At 49.1% G+C, this 21,290-nt stretch overlaps 1 protein-coding gene across 2 annotated transcripts in view; it reads right to left on the bottom strand.

Moving 5' to 3' along the window:
* Positions 1 to 557: 557 nt before the first annotated feature.
* The window catches only part of IGFBP2 (insulin like growth factor binding protein 2), a 33,070-nt gene continuing 12,337 nt past the window's right edge, over positions 558 to 21,290 (bottom strand). For both annotated transcript variants that reach the window (XM_034955101.4, XM_003818692.6), the window contains exons 2-4: positions 4,216 to 4,445; positions 3,004 to 3,144; positions 558 to 1,054 (exon numbers count right to left, since the gene is read on the bottom strand). In XM_034955101.4, coding sequence (XP_034810992.1) covers positions 890 to 1,054; positions 3,004 to 3,144; positions 4,216 to 4,389 — 480 coding nt within the window. In that variant the 5' untranslated portion in view covers positions 4,390 to 4,445 and the 3' untranslated portion in view covers positions 558 to 889. The remainder of the gene's footprint in view (positions 1,055 to 3,003; positions 3,145 to 4,215; positions 4,446 to 21,290) is intronic.

Below are 21,290 nucleotides of genomic sequence, written 5' to 3'. Positions count from 1 at the left end.
TTTGCTGCTCTGGAGACCAAATCCCTTGGGCCCCTTAGAGAGCAGCATCTGAATTCTCAGTGGTGTCATCCTTATGAATAAGCCAGTTAACCACAGCCCTACTCCCTTTCTTTGGGGGCTGAGTGGAAATGTCTCACCCTGGGCAGGAGGGAGCCTCCTTTATTTCAGGGGCCAGACAACCCCAATCCCAACGTTTCCTGTTCCTTATCTCCCACTGCAGTGTTATCTGAATGTGGGAGGGAGGAAGCCGGACCCACGCTCCACATCTCCCCGATCCCCACCCCGTGACTCATCCTGCCCCTGTACAGCACCAGGCAGGGGCCACATGGGGGCAGAAGCCTCACCTGGGAGTCCTGGGGCTGCACTGGAGGGTTTGATCTGGATTCAGGAGGTTCCCATTCCTTCTTATTGCCATTTCATGAATGGGAAACGGAAACAGCCTTTCCTATTTTCCTAGGAGCCAGGGGCAAAGCTGGATGCTGGCGGGTAGGCCAACCTAGGCCAGGCTCCACATCTCTCCCTGGAAAACCCCAAAGACTCAGGCAAAAGACACACACTTTACTTTTCCTTCCTTTAATCTTATGCAAAAGGGACACAGGGGTTCAAAAATAAAAATTTCTCTTCCCCCTCCCCAAACCTGTACCCCAGCTCCCCGACCACAACCCCCTTCCTCCCCCGGGGAAAGCAAGAAGGAGCAGGTGTGGCATCTGCAGCTGGGAAGAGAGAGGCCGGGGAGGTGCCGAGCTCGGTGCTGGTCTCTTTCCAAATATAAATACGTGTGTCAGAACTGGAAAATCCTCCAGCACCCACCACCCAAGCACTCTCCGTTTTCTGCCGGTGTTTGGAGAGGGGCGGGGAGCGGGGGCGCCAGGCACCGGCTGGCTGCGGTCTACTGCATCCGCTGGGTGTGCACCCCGCGAGCCTCCTGCTGCTCATTGTAGAAGAGATGACACTCGGGGTCCCCCCGGATGGTGGGGGCTCCCTGGATCAGCTTCCCGGTGTTGGGGTTCACACACCAGCACTCCCCACGCTGCCCGTTCAGAGACATCTTGCACTGGGGAGAGAGGAGAAGAGCATGGAGGAGCCCGCAGCCAGCAACTTTCCTTCCGTCCCTCAACCCGGCGTCCACTGAGCAGCCACCCCTCGCAGCTACCCACGCGCTGCCGGGTGGAGCTTCGCAACTTCAAATATGCGCCAGGAAACCTTGATAAAATGCAGATTCCTATGCAGTAGGTCCCTGGAGAGCTGGAAATTCTGCATCGCTAGCGAGCTCCAACGTGATGCTGATGCTGCCCGCCCAGGGACCCCTCTGATTAGCAAGGCCATTCAGGACACCCGAAGATGAAAAGACTCAGTCCCCAGCCTCAAGGAGGTCCCATCCAGTGGGGGGGACCCAGCATACTGAAGCTTAGTCATAGCGTCAGGTGTAAAACCTCATGTTGCAATCAAAATCAGTGTGTGCCAGGCACTGTGTGAGCAAAAGACACACTGCTAGTTCAGTTTCTAACAAATATAGTCATTTAATCTTCACAACCACTTTGTGAATTAGATGCCATTATTATCCCTGGTTTACAGATGATAAAACTGAAGCACAGATGGGCTAAGCAACTTGCCCAAGGTCACACAGCTGGTAAGAAGCACAGCTGAGATGGAAGCCAGGCATTCCCACTCCAAGGTCTCTGTTTTAATGCATAAGCTAACTACTCCTGCAAATCACCTTAGTTACCCAAAGGTGCAGCAGACAGCCTGTTTTCCACGAGAAGTGATCGAGACTTTTTCTTCTGAGCTCCAAATGGAGTTAGCCAGCTTACATTTAGGGGGCATGTACACAAATAGCTTTTAATACTAAACTAATATTTAGAGGGTCAAGGTGCCTGGATGGTGAAGGGGGTGGAGAGGTGAGACCCCTAAGCCATCAGCAGAGCCCTGTTCCCATGTCCTGGCTTCACACATCCACACTTTAGGTCAGCCCAGACTGCCATTAGAACCACCAGGGTAGCTTTATAAAAATCCCAATGCCCAGCCAGGTGTGGTGGCTCATGCCCGTAATCCCAGCACTTTGGGAGGTCGAGGTGGGTGGATCATCTGAGGTTAGGAGTTCAAGACCAGCCTGGCCAACATGGTAAACCCCATCTCTACTAAAAATACAAAAATTAGCCAGGCATGGTGGCAGGCACCTGTAATCCCAGCTACTCAGGAGGCTGAGGCAGGAGAATTGCTTGAACACGGCAGGCGGAGGTTGCAGTGAGCTGAGATCGCGCCACTGCACTCCAGCCTGGGAGACAAGAGCGAGACTCTGTCTCAAAAAAAAAAAAAAAAAAAAAGTATGTTACAGGGAAAATATTGCATATGCACACTGACTGTTAAAATGTATATGAACATTAGGTGGAAAGAGGAGGGAGAAGGGCTCCTGAGTGGTTTACTTAAACTTCATTTTCTCCAATGTATTTACAATGGTGTTCTAGATGGCTTTTCAGAATCATTCCAATGGCATTTCTCCATCCCTGACTCTTCATTCCCTGAGATACTTCGAAACCATGAAGACAACTCGGCCAGTGGTTGAAATCAATGATGGTGGGAGTGTGGCTCGCAGATTATGAGCCTCACCTGAGGCTTGTTAGAGCTGTAAACCTGACCTACCACATGGCAATTTGGGGGCGGGCCCAGGAAGAGCTCCAGGTGATGTCAATGTCCGATCAAAGCAAAGATGCTTGGTTTAAGCCACTTCCCTTCTCCAAGAGTCTCCTCCCAACCTGGACTCCAAGTGAGGCCGGTGGGCGGCTGGGCAAGTGGAGCCAACAACTGACCCGTCGGAGGCAGGGAGAAGAGCTGCACCCTCCCCGGCCTGGCAGCTGGCACCCCAATCCCCATGGTGACAGGAGTCTGAGTCTCTCACTCAGCTCAGACCTCAGAGGATCATAGGCGGGTGGGGCAGAAACAAGGCACATCTGGGGCCCAGGGCTGAGGAGGAGCTGCTCCGGCCCAGGCTGGCACCATGCTCACCTGTTTGAGGTTGTACAGGCCATGCTTGTCACAGTTGGGGATGTGCAGGGAGTAGAGGTGCTCCAGAGGGCCCCGCTCATCCGGAAGGCGCATGGTGGAGATCCGCTCCAGGACCTGGTCCAGTTCCTGTTGGCAGGGAGTCTGCACGCACAGACAGCAGGGGACGCCGGAAGTGAGGACAGCAGGCCCACAAAGCACGCGCCAGACGCAAGCTCAGGGAGAAGCTGCTGCACAGGGAGGGGACTTTCCCATGGTCACACAGCCAGCAGGGGGCACAGGGACTTCTGACAGCCTGCCCGGGGATCTCCCTGCCATGTTGGGTGCCCAACCCCAGCCCCTAAAGAAAATTGTATGGATGGGAATGTTCACTCCTCTCCTTGTTCTGTGACCGTGGCTTTCATGTGTCAGAATGGGCTCTGCCTCCAAATATCCATCCAAGTGGCCGTCTCGAGTCTCTATGCCCCCACCCCATGCCCAAGCTCCACTTCTTTCCATAAAACCAACCAGGGCCAGGACCCAAGATGGCAGAGCTGGGCAGGAAAGAGGGGAGGGGTAGCTCAGTGAGAGAAGCATATGGCAACAAGACTGACTGAGTTTCAGGCCAGGCGCAGTGGCTGGCGCCTGTAATCCCAGCGCTTCGGGAGGCCGAGGTGGGAGGATTGCTTGAGTCCAGGAGTTTGAGACCAGCCTGGACAACATAGTGAGACCCACATTTCCACCAAAAAATACAAAATTGGCCAGGTGTGGTGCATGCCTATAGTCCCAGCTGTTCAGGAGGCTGAGGAAGGAGGATCACTTGAGCCCAGGAGTTGGAGGCAGCAGTGAGGTGTGATGGCACCATTACACTCCAGCCTGGGCAACAGAGTGAGACCCCATCTCAGGGGGAGGAAAAAAAAAGAGTAAGCAAGTTTCAGGGACTCTGTCTTCATCTCTGGGATTCATTTTCTGTGTCTATGTTCCAAAACCATACAGAAATGTGAAGGTTTTAGAAGGAAAGAACATCAAGAAACCACATGTCCAGTCTATTTCACAGCCAGAGATACTGACTGCCCCAAAGGTCACTAACTATGTTCCACAACTATGTTTGTGGAAAGAAAAGTGCTTTGCCTACAGGTCACACCAGATGAGGGTCTTATTAGGATGCCCTCCTCCAGCTGAGACCCCACTTTCCTTGTCCTCCCACCCCTTCCACCAGACCTGACCCTCACTGACCCTGGCAGGGGGTGGTCGCAGCTTCTTGGGCTCCTCCAGGCCAAGGTGATGTTTGCCACCCTTGCCCATCTGCCGGTGCTGCTCAGTGACCTTCTCCCGGAACACGGCCAGCTCCTTCATACCCGACTTGAGGGGCTTCCGGCCAGCACTGCCTCCCCCGCCCAACATGTTCATGGTGCTGTCCACGTGGTTCTCCACCAGGCCTCCTTCTGAGTGGTCATCGCCATTGTCTGCCAAGAGAGGAAGGGAAGAAAAGCTCCAGGTCCAGTTTCCCAGAGAGACGTGCCCTCCGGGAGCCACCTGGACCGTAATGATGATGAGGGTGGAGATGACGCGCGGCTAATGAGTGCTGATGGCCTGTCAGGGCCTGTGCTGAGAAATTTATATGGATGATCAATTTCAGCTTCACCCTAACTCTTAGGTGGGTACTACTAGCACCCTCCCCAACTTTCACAGATGGAGAATTTGAGGCTCACAGAGGTCAGTTACTTGACCAAGATCACAAATCTGAAAAGCGATGGATTCAGGATTTGAAATCAGGCTGTCTGGCTCTAGAAGAATGACAGGGACCCTCTTACAAGGCTGGGGCAGAACAGAGGCACACAGAGGGATGAATGCATTTGAAAGGCCCTGACCATGGAATAGGTTTAAGTCCTTTCTGGGACCCCCCCAAATTCTCCCACTATAACCCCCAGTTTAAAGTTCTTCATTTGTGGTCTGGAAGAGCACCAATTAGTTGAGTTTTTTAAAACTCGTGCCACAGACATCACCGGGCTGCAGCATGTATGGCAAAGGAGTGAGAAGGTGGAAGGCCACGTCGCCACCCAGAACCTGGTCCCAGCATCCCCCTGCTGTCACTTTGTACCTGCCCACCTGGCCCTGCCTAAGGTCCCATAGTGCTGCTCCGAGGCAGCTACAGCTCTGCCACACTGACATTCCCTCGTTCCCAAGTCTGTCTGTGCAGCCCACCCCAACCCCATTATACTGAGAGCCCCAAGAACAGGAACTATGACTCCTTCGACTTCATAGCTTCAGCTTACTGCAGGGCATGAAGCTTCGTGATGTCTGTCCAACAAGCGTCCATTAAGTCTCCTTATACTTTCTTCAACCTTTTGTATGCACAGCCTAGGTGAAGGAGGCCTTGAAAACTGCTCCAGCCTGCCACAGTCTCACTCTGGCTGAGGCACGTCCAGCCAAAGGAGGCAGAGAGGATCTGAATCGCACGGCAGAGCTGTAACCAGGAGACAAGCCCCAGCAAGCTCCAGAAGGGCAGGGCCTCACACCGCCCAGCCCCAGCCCCAACCCCTTGGAGACACGGCAAACAGCCCCAGACCATCCCACCCAGAGCTGCTCTCCTGCAGGTCCCAACAAGATCTGGGTGGGTGCAGAGGGGTGTTTTTCAACCAATCTTGCACATTTTTTCTTCCCCATTAATGCACCTTCAAAAACTTACAGCCCTTAGAACACAAATGGATAATTCTTAGAGTAACTCTATACAAGAGTATTCACTCACTCGCCAACTAAGGGAGGGGGCACCTCTTCCATGCCAGGGACAGCACCGGGTGCTGGCACTCCAGCAGCACCTGCTGTCAAGGCGTGCCCAGCATAGGCCCCAGCATACGGAACATTTGGTGGGGGTCTGTCCCTGTCCTTTCCCCTCCCTCCAAGCCTGAGAACTAGTCAGTCTTCACTTGCCATGCAGCAGCTTCCTTTAGAAGCCAGCACGCCATCCCCAGGGTAGCAGCTCTGGTTAAAGGGGTGTAGCCGGGTTAAATCCCAGCTCTGCCATTTTCTATATCAGCTGCACGTGTTCTCCCCACACAGACCCTCTCTGTGCCTCTACTTTCTTAACTGTAAGTTGCTGGATAATAACAGTTCTTTCTTCATAGAGCTGTTGAGAGTATGCCGAAAGAAAAGCAGTTAAAAGATGACTTAGGCCGGGTACGGTGGCTCACGCCTATAATCCCAGCACTTTGGGAGGCTGAGGCATGTGGATCACTTGAGGTCAGGAATTCAAGACCAGCCTGGCCAACATGGTGAAACCCCATCTCTGCTAAAAATACAAAAAAATTAGCTGGGTGTGGTGGCACACACCTGTAATCCCAGCTACTCAGAAGGGTGACACAGGACAATTGCTTGAACCCAGGAGGTGGAGGTTGCAGTGAGCTGAGATCGCACCATTGTACTCCAGCCTGGGCGACAGAGCAAGACACTGCCTCAAAAATAAATAAATAAATAAATAAAAGACGACCTGGAGCACAGAAATTATATATCCATGTTGCTGCTGGTTATTACGCTGATGATGATGACAATGATGAATGCCCCAGTTATCCACTACTTCAGCAGCATGGAATCCAACCAAGAACAGGGAAACCAAGGAAAATAAGCTCTGTCCTAATAGCTGTTACCACGGCTGAGCATGTTCAAATGTTGGCACTTTCCACTCAAGATGAGGGGAGAATCATCTCGTGAGAAGCCTCGAGACAGTTCACAACAGTGCTGCTCCAGGAAGCCTGGCTTCTGGATGTCTGGTTTCCAAGGCCACCGCAGAAGAAAGTCAACAAAATTGAAGGGACAAAGAAGGAATGCATGTGGACAGTAGCAAGAAGGATCAAATGGCAGAGAGGAAAGAGGACACTAAGAAAACAAAACATACAAACTCCGGGTACATTTTGTGTGTGGCAAACAATGAATGCCACACCCCTCAATGAACCCTGGGGATTTCCATGTCTTACAGCCCAAAACAAGAATTACGTTGATGACGATGATCTTGGGACATCAAAAAGGGGAGGGAATTAAAATTCTACCTATTCATCATTTTAAAAGACTTTTATCCAAAATTGTTGAACTTCAGAAAAAAAAAAATTGAAATGTTAAATGTATAAACCTGAAACCTGGAAAATTATTTTATTTAGAATGGTTATTCCCACAGGGGCTCTGAGGAGCCTGGGTTGTACCATAAATGAAGCCAGCACAGATTAAATTGTTCCAGCAGCCCGGCAGCCCAGCACCACCGGCAGGAAAAGGCCGATTTAGCGTGCGCCTCCAGGCTAGGTTGGAGTCCTGCTCCACCATGTCTAATCAGACCTAGGCACCAGCCCACAGCTTTCCTCATCCATCCTGCCCTGCCCTCTGTGCAACTCCACATGGAGAGCAGCAGATACCCAGAGACCCGGAGAGGCAGGCTGAGTGAGTCCCCCTGCTCAGCTGCCTGCCAGGTTCCCAAGAACAGGGACACTGAGTCACCCCACCGTGCGGCAGATTTCTTCAGTGCCACCAGGTCCACACCCTCCTAGAAGAGCCCCCCTTCCCTCTTCAGATGGACCCCGGAGGTCAGAAACAAAAGGGTGAAAGAGAAAGGCCGGGGAAAGTCTGAGATCAGACAAACCTGGACAACAAACAGAAGAGATCAGGTTCAGTCAACTTTCCATCTCAACACTGACCTCTAACGCAGCACACAGATGCCGTGCAGCACACGCACTCATCCCCAGCCTCCCCACCTCCGCCCTGCTGCCCTTCCCAGACAGGCCTCTCTGTCCCCAGATCTGAATGGGACCATCTCAAGCTCCCTGCCCCTGCCCTCTGCAGACACCAAAAACACAGGAGGAGAGCAAAGTAGCTAGAAAGTCTCCCCACTTCCACCACCTGCATTGGAACACAGAGAAGAGCCCTTTGCCTCCATCCCAGCTACTCAGGATCAAAATGAGAAAGACAAAATGAAGTGGGAACCTCCAGTTCACCCTCACCCGAACCCTTGGTACCTGAGATCACCCTTGGCATCACCCTGCTTACCGCACCCTACCCAGCTTTGTGCCCACAGAGGCAGAAAGGGTTTCTGGAGACCTCGACACCGCATTCTGCTCACAGGGTGTTAGAGAAGACAGGAGCTCTGGGAGTCTGCTGGTACTGCACCCTGCCACCATTTCTGGAACTCTCCAATCTGTGGACATGAAGTCTGTGATGCTCAGAGGCTCACCTGGCTCTGCCCTCTTGGGAAGTGGCTTGGGTGAAGGCAGACAGTCTCTATTATGGTATAACAACACGTTGTCTGGTTGGAGACGGGAAAGGCAGCTCATGTGTAGCTCTATCCAGGAGCTTCTGGGAAGGATCCACTCACCCGAACTCAATGCCTGGAACATCCAGTGTACTCCAGATGTTGGGCAGCATTCCTGGCCTCTACCCACCAGAAACCAGTAGCACCCTCCCCAGGTTGGAACAACAAAAAAATGTGTCTTCATTCGTTGCCAAATGGCCCCGGAGAGGCAAAACTGCCCAGGGTGAGAATCACTCTTCTGGAGTCAGGCTTTTAGCCCAAGACCTGTAAGTTGATAGCCCATTGCTGAAATGGCTCCAGGCCCCATATAAAGCAAATCTAGCTCCACTATATTCCACATCCACAGCTAAGACCCCTCCGCTACCCTTCCATCTGCAGCCACAGTAGTCCACAGTTTCTTGGGGACAGGGCACAGGATCTTCCCTGGGCTTCCTAGAGGACTTTCAGCCTGCAGCTTCCCCTCTTCACGAAGCCCTCTTGTACCACAGACAGTGGCCAAAGAACCATCCCTTGGCTGCGTCCCAGAGGTCAATCCAACATTAATCCTCAGAAGAAGGCCCTCTGCAATCTCTGGAAACACATTTGAAAAAGGAGAGGGGCACACACAGATAAATGTGCATTCGGGCCCGAAGGCGCCAGGCAGGGCCAACTTGTCCATTAGGCTCTGGAGGCACAGTGCCTAGGACATATTTTTATTTCTATTAACATCAGAAAAAAAAAATAACTTTTAGGTTAAAAAGTCTTAATATATAATATTAATACATTTGCATTTATTAAACAAGTTATAAAATATGGTTTTTTTATTTTTTTTTGTTTTTGTTTTTTGAGACAGAGTCTCGCTCTGTCACCCAGGCTGGAGTACAGTGGCACGATCTTGGCTCACTGCAACCTCCGCCTCCTGGGTTTGAGCAATTCTCCTGCCTCAGCTTCTTGAGTAGCTGGAACTACAGGCATGCGTCACCACGCCTGGTTAATATTTGTATTTTTAGTACAGACAGGATTTCACCATGTTGGCCAGGCTGGTCTTGAACTCCTTGCCACAGGAGGCCCATCTCGGTCTCCCAAAGTGCTGGGATTATAGGCATGAGCCACCACGCCTGACTGTATTAGTCCATTTTCACACTGCTATAAAAAACTGCCTGAGACTGGGTAATTTATACAGGAAAGAGCTTTAATTGACTCACAGTTCAGCATGGCTGGGGAGGCCTCAGGAAACTCACAATGGTGGTAGAAGCCAAAGGTCCGGGAAGCAAGGCACCTTCTTCACAAGGTGGCAGGAAGAAGTGCCAGGCGAAGCGGGGAAGAGCCCCTTATAAAACCATCAGATCTCATGAGAACTCACTCGCTATCACGAGAACAACATGGGGGACCCACCCCCATGATTCAGTTACCTCCACCTGATCTCTCCATCAACACCTGGGGATTATGGGGATTACAATTCAAGATGACATTTGGGTGGCGACACAAAGCCTAACTATATCACCTTGTCTCTGCTAAAAATAAAAAAATAGCCAGGCATGGTGATGCACACCTGTGGTCCCAGCTACCTGGGAGGCTGAGGTGGGAAATTACTTGAGCCCAGGGGTTAGAGGCTGCAGTGAGCCATGATCATGCCACTGCACTCCAGCCTGGGTGACAGAGTGAGCCCCTGTCTCAAAAATGAAAAATAATAATTTTTAAATTTTAAAAATATATGTTTTTATAGAAGGGCCCACAGAGGCAGTGTCCAGGGCCCACAGATGTCATATGCAACCCTGGCTCCAGGTCCCAGGAGGCTGGGGTCAACTTGGCAGTGTTCCTCCAGGAGGACAAAGTTGATTTCCTGCCCTGAGATGTCCCAAACTCTCTGAGGTGAAGGTCAAGTTTGTCCACCCTCACAGAGGCCACCTGGATTCAAGGGTATGTTTCATTCCATTTCTTTATTGATCTCAGCAGTGCCAACGAACATGCCAATAAGATGAAGAAATCCATAGGCCTGGTTTGCTGATGCAAGGTCTTTTAAAGATGGTTTAACAAGACCATGCATCAGCATCTGTTTCTTTCTCAGGAACAGGCTTCTGGACTCAAATCCCGTAGCCAGATCTGAACTCTACATCTTGAAGTAGAAGCCCAGGGAAGGGAAATGAAAGAGTTGACCAGGCAGAGATCAGAAAGCATTGTAGGCTGAGAAAAGCCTGCATTCCTTGTTACTGTTCCCAGCCAAAGAGATTCAAACCCCAAAATCTAACTGCCTGAGTTGGAATTCAAGCTTTTACTACTGAGCTGTGCAGCACCAGACAAGTTTCTTAAGCTCTCTGTGCTTCCATTGTTCATCTGTAAAGGGACAAACAGTATGCACCTCCTATGGGCAACTGGGAGGATCCAAAGAGATGCTGCCTGCATCTACAGAGAGGGCCTGGCACACAGTAGGCACACATGGGGTTAGCTCTTAGCCACTTCCATTTCCGGCCTACCAGGGAAGTACCCACATAGCGCCCCTCCTCCCCTCAGACAAGGGCATCATCATACGTTACCAAGTTCTTCCCATATATCCTCTTATAGGCTGCAAGAACAATCCACAGGAAAACATTCCAGATGTCGAACTCCAGCTAGAGATGGAATTTGCCCTCAGAACAAAAATACCAAGTTGTATTTTTTTTCTGCCTAAGAGAGTTAAGTTCAGAATAATATTTATTAAGCAACCACTTATGTATGCAACTCCATGGGCTATGGTGCAAAGGTCACTATAAGAAATGGTTCTTAGCAACCCCAAATGACATCAATGGAAAAGGCTCATGGGCTTAGAAATGGTTGATAGAAACCTCCAAGGCCCCTGAAGAGACTTTCTCTGTAGATTAGTAAGCATTAGCTCTTCTTCCCTACATAGCACCTAGGGAAATGGGTCAACACAGAAGCAAGGGATTTCACATATAGAAGGTCAAGCTTTTCCAAAGAGAAGTCAGGGAGATGACAGACAACCCCAGAGCCATTAGTCGGGGGCTTGAAGGGCAGGGGAGAACTCCCACCCCTGCCTTGGGTAGACTGCCACACCTTTCTACCTAAGACCCCTAGAGGAGAGCTGGAGATGAGGAAGCCAGATGGGATGAAAAGAAATGGATCGTTGTCCCATTTTACAGATGGCAAACCTGAGCCCAGATGGACTACCATTTGAATTCACAGGAGCAAACACAACCTCTCTGCCATTCTTCACAATTATCATGGGGTCCCTACATTGTCTTTTGGCCCACCCTTACTAATTTAGCCAAGGAGAGCAGCTGGAAGCTGACAGCCCAAGAGAAAGAGCCTTTATTGTTCACTTCTATGCATTCATACCCAGGTTTTCAGACCTAATTTTGGCACAGCTCATTTTTCCAATGTAATCCTGTTTGTTGCATCAATGATCTTACTCAACAAATCAAACTCTTGTGTTTGATAGAAACGGACTCCCATAAAGTCTCATTTTCTCCTAGCACAATGTTCTGACCTCAGTGCTCTATTTGGAAATTGGTGATTCCTGATCTAAGGGAGACCTTAAAAAGCTTTCTCAGGAAACTAAGCCCCAAGAATCTAAAAGCACCTCCCTGGTCCTTCCACCTCAGAGTGTGTGGCCCCGGTCCTTATCCAGACCTGGTGAGGAAACAAGACCTTTTCCCTACCTAGAACAATCACATCTTCCTAACAGCTCATGTGTCTCTCTTCTTTCTTCTTTTCTTTATTCTGAAGAAAGACTTACCATTTTCCAGCCTTCTCCTCCTATCTTATGAGTATCTTAAAATCTAAGAGCAGGGTTGGGAAAGAGGAGTACCACAGAGATGATCTAAGCCAACCCTGAACTTATCATTCCTCCAATGAACTCACCTCTTGCAACAGGTAATAGCAGTCCAAGCCTTTCAAGAGTTAATTCTGAGTAATGGGCCAGGGGAATGAAGGCTGGCCGCAGCTTCCTGGTTCCACCCTAGCTGGGCAGAAAACTCACATGGCTCCGTCTTTGTTAATTTCTCCCAAAAGGCACTTAGCCTTGACATATGTTGGGCAACAGAATAAATACTAACCACCATCCTCCTCCCCGTGCTCTCTAGACGACTCCATTAATATCCATAGCAGTGGACGATTCATTAACAAACTGGAATGAGCAATGAACCCAGCAGTCAAGAACCCTGAATGCCAGCGCTGCCCCTTGAGATTCACTCACGAGTCAGAACCTTTAACCTCTCTGAGCTCTAATTTCTCAAGTCTGAAAAATGATATTAACAATTCTGCTAAGGGGCGGGGCGCGGTGGCTCACGCCTGTAATCCCAGCGTTTTGGGAGGCCGAGGCGGGCAGATCACCTGAGGTCAGGAGTTCGAGACCAGTCTGACCAACATGGAGTAACCCCGTCTCTACTAAAAATACATAAAAATTAGCCGGGCATGGTGGCGCATGCCTGTAATCTCAGCTACTCAGGAGGCTGAGGCAGGAGAATCGCTTGAACCCGGGAAGCGGAGGTTGCAGTCAGCCAAGATCGCGCCATTGTGCTCCAGCCTGGGCAACAAGAGCAAAGCTCAGTCTCAAAAAAAAAAAAAAAAATTCGGCTAAAATGATGGCTGCTGTTAAACAAGACATGGTATTTTTACCCCTGACAGCCCAAGAAACTCTCACTGTGGCCAAAACCAAGCTTTAGAAAAAAATGTGTGGTGGCCAGGCATGGTGGCTCATGCCTGTAATCCCAGCACTTTGGGAGGCTGAGGTGGGCGGGTCATTTGAGGCCAGGAGTTCAAGACCAGCCTGGCCAACATAGCAAAAACCTGTCTCTACCAAAAATACAAAAATTAGCTGGGCATGGTGGCACATGCCTGAGGTCCCAGCTACTTGAGAGGCTGAGGCACAAGAATCGCTTGAACCCAGCAGGCGAAGTTCACTTCTTGCAGTGAGCCAAGATTATACCACTGCACTCCAGCCTGGGCGACAAAGCAAGACCTTGTCTCAAAGAAAAAGGAATGTGTGAACAATCAATTTCTTGAATGGATAAATAAAAGTTATATCTGCCATGTGAGGGGAAGGCTAGGTAATGTCTGATTTGTAGAATGGCCAAATGCATGGAAAAAATGAGTCATGAGAGAGTTCTGCAATATGATCTATTGCATATTTCTTCTAAAGCTTGGTTCTGATTGTACAAATTTTATACATTGCTAAATATCAAAGCTCTCTGCCATTTAATAGAAGTCCTTAAGCAAGAATGAATTTGCCTAAATTACTTTAACTTTGTTTACAGAATTTAGCGGGAGGGACAAAGGGAAGGAGGCCAGGCAGTAGCTCATAATCACCACGCATACTCAGTTGAGACAGGGCTCATAAACACGCCAGCACATACAAGAAACAGCTTTTGTTGGAGAGAATTTGAAGCCAGTCCTCTTTGGATGGCTGATGGTGGTCACCAAACTCCATCTAGCATGTGGCCACTATGTTCAACAGCACAGCCCACCAACAGGCTGGGATTAGTAATTCAGGCCATGCTGGTGGTAGGGAGGGAGGCAGAAGTTAGGAAAGAGGAAGGTAAAATGGGGGTTCTATTTGTTACTTCTTTAGCTAAAGTTTAACCTGAGGTCCTGAGACTTTGTGGGTGAGTGACACTGTTTATGTGTCTTCCCCTGACTTTTTTTTTCAAAAGGTCAGAGGGCTCACACTGGAATTCTGAATAGTGTGCACAGATGTCTGTCGCGGTATAGGCTGGCACTCAGGACACATTCCAGCTTAGTTAATGACATCCCCCCAACTGGTCCATCTATCTCCTGAGGACACCCAGCTTCATTCATTGTAAACTCCCTTCCTATTCCTTCTCACCCCCTGAGCCCTTCCTTCCTGCAAGGGAGCCAGCCATGCAACACCTGACATCCTTCCATCCTTCAGCAACAGACCAGTCACTTCTGAGCGTGGTTTTCCAACAGGTGGTCCCTCCTCTCCCAGTTTCCTTTGTGGTAGTAAATAACTGCAAACAGCCTTCTCAGATGTTTCAGATCCACAAGTCCCCTAGGTTATAAGATCACACGACTGCAAGAACTGGCCTTTCTCTTCTGAGAATCATCTCCCTCCACCTGCAGCTACCACAGGCCAATCACCCAGCTGAGTGCGGAAGAACTCAGTGACCTCTGTTGAGTGGCAAGCCCAATAGGCACAGGCTACTGCCCTTCCACGGTGACAAAACACCTACAGGAGATGATGCACCACCAAGGGAGGGCAGAGAGCCCCCACCTGGCAGATGAATCCCCTCCACGTCAAACCACTCTGCAAACTCTTTTTGGATTTCCTTTGGAGCACCAGCTTTTGGGTTCGAAGCCTTGGCCAAGCAGTCCCAGTGTGGGAGGAAGGACTGAGGTTCGATCCTGACTTCACCACCACCCCTGGGATTCTGAGTGATGCTAAGCAGGGTGTTCAACTTGTGCAGGTGTCAGTGTACTCATCTGTAAATTCAGGGAATTAGACCCGGTCAGAAGTTCCCAAACATAGCTCTTCATCAGAAATCATCTGATGAGCTTGCTAAAAATAAGAGCCCTGGACCCCAGCCCCAGAAAGTCAGAGGCAAGGACTAAGGAATCTGTATGTTGAATGATACCTCTCCTCTCAAGCTCTGGCATTGCCAGGCCCCCATGCCTTTGTGATTCTCTCTGTTCTGTCTGTTTCCTGAAGAACTTCCTGGTGAGGAGAGAACAATGCCTCTTCTTTTCAAGAGAGGTGGTCTCGGGTACAAGCTTTGCAGAGACACAGCCTTATAAGCTCATCCACTCATGGGTTTGTAAACAGACACATATGCTTGCTTGGATACATGCAGAGGGGCCTCTCCTGGCCAGGCGTCATGGAGGTTTCTAGAGTATGCCCTCATGCTGCCATCTCATCTCGGGCTCCCCCCGAGTGAGCAGAAACAGCACAGCCTCTCCAGAGCCTCCCTGCCTGTGCACTCTCCAAAGGGCTCCTTTATAAACATCAGGGTCATTCCTGGAATTGCAAAGACCTGGGGAGGGTCAGGGCTGAGGCAGACAGTTTGAGAAAACAAAAACATGCTCAAATTCAGCCAAGGTCCTCTGGGGCCCCGTGAGCCAAGCTGTCCTTGAAGAGCCAAAGAAATTGATATCAAGATGGCAAATAGCACTATCAGCTTTCACTCCTTTCCACGGGTCCCAAACATTTCTCCTTGGGTTCAACTAAAGCCATCCAGGAACCTGGCAAGGTGACCTAGTTGCTGAGGCCCAAGTGAGTAGACTGTGCTTTGATTCAAACTTGAACCAGGGACTATGGGAATGGGAAGAATGTGCCTGACCCAGCAATTCTTCTCTCTACATGTGCACAGGGACACATGTACAAAAATGGTCACTACAGCATTATTTGTAGTTGTAAAAACACTATTAGCAACCAGATCCAAAAGTGTTTCAACAGGTGAATGGATAAATAAAACCAGTAGGGTAATACAAAGGAACAATATATAGCAGTTAAAAAGAATATCTCTGACCTACGGATGTCAACATTAGATCTCAGACACCTAATGTTAAGAGGGAAAATAAAACCTTTATGTGCATTTTCAATTTATTTTCACAAAACAATTTGGACAATATTAGTCATCTATCATATATATGCATATAGATGCAATATATGCAAACATAGGCATATTAGTCATCTATCACATATGTGCAAATCTGCTTAGCTAAGAAAGATAAACACTAAGTAAGTACTGCGTGCTAGTGGACAAAATATCAACCGCCCACGGTTCTGGGTGGTAGACTTGTGTTACTACATTGTTCTTTGTACTTTTCTGCATTTTTTAAATATTCTTTTAAAAAAGTCACCTCTCAGGGCTGGGCGCGGTGGCTCATGCCTGTAATCCCAGCACTTTGGGAGGCCAAGGCAGGTGGATCACGAGGTCAGGAGTTCGAGACCAGCCTGGCCAATATGGTGAAACCCCGTCTCTAGTAAAAATACAAAAATTAGCCAGGCATGGTGGTGCATGCCTGTAATCCCAGCTACTCAGGAGGCTGAGGCAGAAGAATCGCTTGAACCCGGGAGGCGAAGGTTGCAGTGAGCCAAGATCGCGCCACTGACTCCAGCCTGGGTGACAGAGTGAGAGACTCTGTCTCAAAAACAAAAACAAAAAAGTCACCTCTCACACCAACCACCCCTCATCTTCCTCATCAAGCAGAGCTATCAGTAACCTCAAGTGTCCCTGAAGCCCTACTGGAAGACGACCAACCGATAGTGACATGGCGGACTTCACCACCACTCTCACTGGCCAGGGCAATGATGTTACCAGGGTCACTTGTCCACCAGTCAGAACCTAGCCCTGGGCTCCTGGCCAGTTCTCTATGCCATGAAGAACTCGGAAATGAGTCAGAAAGAAGACCCAAAGGTAGTAGAAGAGGGTCACAGAATTAAGAAGGGGAAGATGAAGTAATCAAGATGACTCAGGCCTGAGAACTGAAAGCCAAGGGACAAATCCATCCTGGTGCTGCCAGAGGGTGCTGAGTGGTGGAGGTGTCCAAGGGCCAGGAAAACCCAAGGGAAGGGAAGGAGCCGTTCTGTCTCCCCAAGGACCAGAGAGAAAACAGCCTTAAACTAAAACAGGAGAGATCCACGTTAGAAGCCATCCAAGAATTTCATAAGAAAGAACAAAACAAATCTGATAAATTGCAGATGGGAAGAAATTGCACAGACTCCCTCTGGTATAACTTAGGAGAAACCTTTTGAGGAGGAAGAAGGATGAACAATATGGCCTCCAAGTGTCCAAAGGTCACTTGATTGCATTGATGAAAAGCACTGCCATAGCTGGGAGGATGGCTTGAGCCCGGGAGGTGGAGGTTGCAGTGAGCTGAGATCGTGCAATTGCATTCCAGCCTAGGTGACACAGCCAGAGCTTGTCTCAAAAAAACAAATAAATAAGGGCCGGGCGCAGTGGCTCACGCCTGTAATCCCAGCACTTTGGGAGGCCGAGGCGGGCAGATCATGAGGTCAGCAAATCGAGACCATCCTGGCTAACATGGTGAAACCCCATCTCTACTAAAAAATACAAAAAATTAGCCAGGCGTGGTGGTGGGCACCTGAAGTCCCAGCTACTCAGGAGGCTGAGGCAGGAGAATGGTGCAAACCCGGGAGGCGGAGCTTGCAGTAAGCCAAGATCACGCCACTGCACTCCAGCCTGGGCATAACAGGGGGACTGTGTCTCAAAATAAATAAATAAAATAAAGAAATAGATAAATAAAAATTTTTAAAAAATTTAAAAAAGAAAAGCACTGCTGGGTAAAGTCTTCTGGTAATTTGACCCAACTTTCTTCACAGCACTCTAGCCTGAGTCCATTGCCAAAAAGCTGTAGGTCTGTGCATTTTCTTAGTCCTCCTAAGGATGGAAGCTTCCTGAAGACATAAACTTGGTCTTAGCTTCCATACAGCTTTCCACACTTAGTGAATGAAGGACAGGTGAGAAGACATTCTGTGTCCTCAATTTACATTTTTGGAAGGAAGACACTGTGCTTTTTTCTTCCAAGACTGAAGAAGTAGAAGCCTGTCCAACTTGATTCTCTTACTTTCATAACTTTATTTACCATGAAGGGACTTCATTATTTAACATCAAGCTCTTCCCAAGAGACTTGGTCAAGCTCTTTTAGTGACCAAGAGCTACCTGTTTATTTGCATAAGATGTATATACATCTCTACTGCCTTGGTTTCTTCTTTATTCACCTTTCTAAAATGCTTTTCTTGTCCCCCTCCAGCATGAAAAAGCATGTGTTACAGGTGGTATGACAACTGCTTTTTCATATGGTCTCCTAGCTGACACACAGCATGTGCTCAATTAATGTTTACACATTAGAAAAGGTGACCATCTGATATGGTTTGGCTGTGTCCCCACCCAAATCTCACCGTGAATTGTAGCTCCCACAATTCCTACATGTTGTAGGAGGGACCCAGTGGGAGGTAATTGAATCATCGGGGTAGGTCTTTCCCATGCTGTTCTCGTGATAGTGAACAAGTCTCATGAGATCTGATGGTTTTATAAAGGGGAGTTTCCCTGCACAAGCTCTCTTGTCTGCCACCATGTGAGACGTGCCTTCACCTTCCGCCATGATTGTGAGGCCTCCCCAGCCACATGGAACTGTGAGTCTATTAAACCTCTTTCTTTTGTAAATTACCCAGTCTTGGGTATGTCTTTATCAGCAGCATGAAAACAGACTAATACACTATCAAAGAGCATCTAGCACTTGCCCAAGAGTACCCTGTTACATTAACTCTTTTTCTCATTCTTCTGGCCTCTGCCTCATCTAGAGCCCGTATCAGCAAGAGTGGTTAAGAGTCAAGAAAGGCAGTGAGCAAGTCAAGAAAGGCAGTGAGCAAGTGGAACCATGAGATGGGATGGGAAGGACACATGCCTGTCCTAAGACCCACATTCAAACAATTCAGTTTCGATGATGCAATCCCACAGCCCCACTCCCATAGTGTAACAAAGGCTGAATCCTACCAACCTTTCCCACCACCCTCCCCTTCCACTGTCCTCTTCTCCATCCCCATAACTCTGCTCTCAGATATTCCAGGCCTGACAAATTGAACCCACAGGATGCAAAAAGAAATTTAAAACCTGCAAAGATGTCCAGGATTGCCGGCCACTCTCAAACCAGCACAAGAAGTGTCTTGAATATAAATAAGTGTCTTTAAATAGGTCACCATGCTTTTCTCTGTCTTCAACTAAAGTTCAGTAATTTTGTCTGATAGTATATCACATCAATTACCTTCCTTGGCTATGCTCTCAAGGTTTAAGAGGCAGTGAACCAAACCAGAGACATCCAGCAGAGCCTCAAGTGGGAGTCCTAACTTCTGGGGCATAAATGGGACATGGTTGGTCATTAAGCTGTTGGTAGAACCACAGGCACAATGGCATCGAGGGTCATGACTGCCCCCTGGAAAATTCTCAACCATTGACTCCTCTCTGGACTCACTGAAGGCTTTCCAAAGCAAAGTGGCAGCTGTCCAGGTAAGCCACACTCAAGGGAATAAGTCACACCTGCTAACAGGATTCTTGAAATGACCAATCAGAAAACGTCCAAAAGCAGGTGTCTGCCATTCTCCTGTTCTCCTGTATTGCAAGAATCAGAACCTGCACTACCTCAATTGATTATCTGAGCTTCTGTGCTACGTGGCTTGCATGTTTACCTTTATTATCAAGCAGGCACATGAGGTTGATAATTTCTTATCCCCCTCACACTTGATAAATGAGCTATAGAGCTGGAGGCCAACTGCACAAAGTCATGTAGCCAGTGGCCAAAACCAAGCCCAGGTTGTTAACCAACCAGATGGCACCTGGTCACTTGGAATCACCTAAGGAAAGACTCTCAAGCAAGACCTTTTAGCCCCAGGGCTTCATTTCTTCCCCTCCCCATCTCTATGGGACCCCCATCTTTCCCTAGAAGTACGCTATCAGTCATGTCAGCAGCCCTACTCAACCGCAAAAGCCTCTTTGATCCAGTAAACCTGTCCTACCCCCACCCCCTTTATCCTGCCTGACACACCTCCCACCACTGTTGCTATAGCAACTGCTCAGCATTATCAGGAAGTCACGGGGCAGGGCACAGGGCACAAGGGAATTGCCATTTTCATTTTGTTCTTGGCCTCGGGCATTTTAGAAAACAAGTTCACCACCCAGAGGCAACGTGGCACCTCCATCCAGAAGTAAAGACAATAGACCTAAAAGAAACTTCCTAGAGAGTTGCATAAAGGAACATTTTTGAGAAGATATGCCTTAATTACTACTTCCCAGGGAAAAGGAGCTCTTCCAAGAAGCAGTATATAATTCACTGCTTTTCTGCATGTGTGAGTCTGGTGAAATGGAGAGCTGGAAGAAGAATCTAGAGATCCAGACTACAATCTGGTCTGTGCTTGCCTTGGCAGTTGAACCTGAATGTAGCCTTGATTTCTTCATTTGTTAAGTGGAGAGAATCTCGAGGCTAAAACAGAGCTGGGGCAGGAAGTGGGAGAGGGGAAGAATATAAAACAAACAAAAAAACCAAAATGAGCTTTCTGGTAGAAGCAGGCAATGTCTAGAACAAAGCCATTTTGTTTATCACTGTTATATCACTTATTCTTTGAGGTGGCACCCTTTGCTTAGTGCCAATGTCTGACTCTCTGCACCCCCAGAGTCCAACCTGAATCACTCCAGCTGAAACACCCCCCTCTTCTCAACTTCTAATAGGATGGAACACACTGAGTAGGCACAACTTCCTCCCCACCTCCCACCTACCAAGGCCTTCTGGGACTCAGTCCCCCTCTTCCCTTTGACTTCCTGGCTCAGAGAGCTCAGTTCCTTGAATGAACACAGGCTGCCACACCTTCACCGTCCTCCACTAATTAGAAACCTCCCCAGGCTTCACTAGAGGCCAACTCCACCAGGGCCTATGGACGAATTCCACTGCCCAGCAGCTGGGTGTTTGCCAGCCCCTGCCCCCTTCTCCCCAGTCTTCCCTCCTGCCCTGCCTCCCAACAGCCAGGAAGAGATGTGGGGCTGGCAGCCAGAAGGGCCCCAAAGACTGCCAATTGTCCCTCCCCCCGCCCACAGAAAAAAGGAAAGGGAAAAATTCCTGACTACAGTTGCTCTGTATTTCTTTCCGGGAGGGCTGGCTTTTTGAGTAAAGTCTCCCTCTGAGTCTTGACTGACACCCAGGGGCTGAGCCAGCCCAGATCTTCCCTGGCTTTGTTCAGGAACAGGAGTGGCCAGAGAAGGGGGAGGGAAAAGTCAGGGGTTAGTAGCCAAGGAGGAGGAGAGGCATAGGGAGATCGTCCATTCTCCAGAAGAAAAAAAAATCGACATCCCACCCAGCCTGCTCTTTGTGAGTGTGGAGGGTGGGAGCAGGTGAAATTACTCTGGAACTGAAAACCAACACATTTCTCTGGAGCTACTATCCCATCTGTAAAAGGGGCTTTTCCTTTCCTGCCTCCACCATGAAAGCCCTCCAAGAGTCTACGCCAAGCTTGTCCAACCTGCAGCCCAGGAGAGCTTTGAATGTGGCCCAACACAATTTCGTAAACTTTCTTAAAACA

This window comes from Pan paniscus, chromosome 13 (assembly GCF_029289425.2).
Source record: "Pan paniscus chromosome 13, NHGRI_mPanPan1-v2.0_pri, whole genome shotgun sequence".
NCBI classification, from domain to species: domain Eukaryota; kingdom Metazoa; phylum Chordata; class Mammalia; order Primates; family Hominidae; genus Pan; species Pan paniscus.
This window is presented reverse-complemented; position numbering and strand designations above follow the sequence as displayed.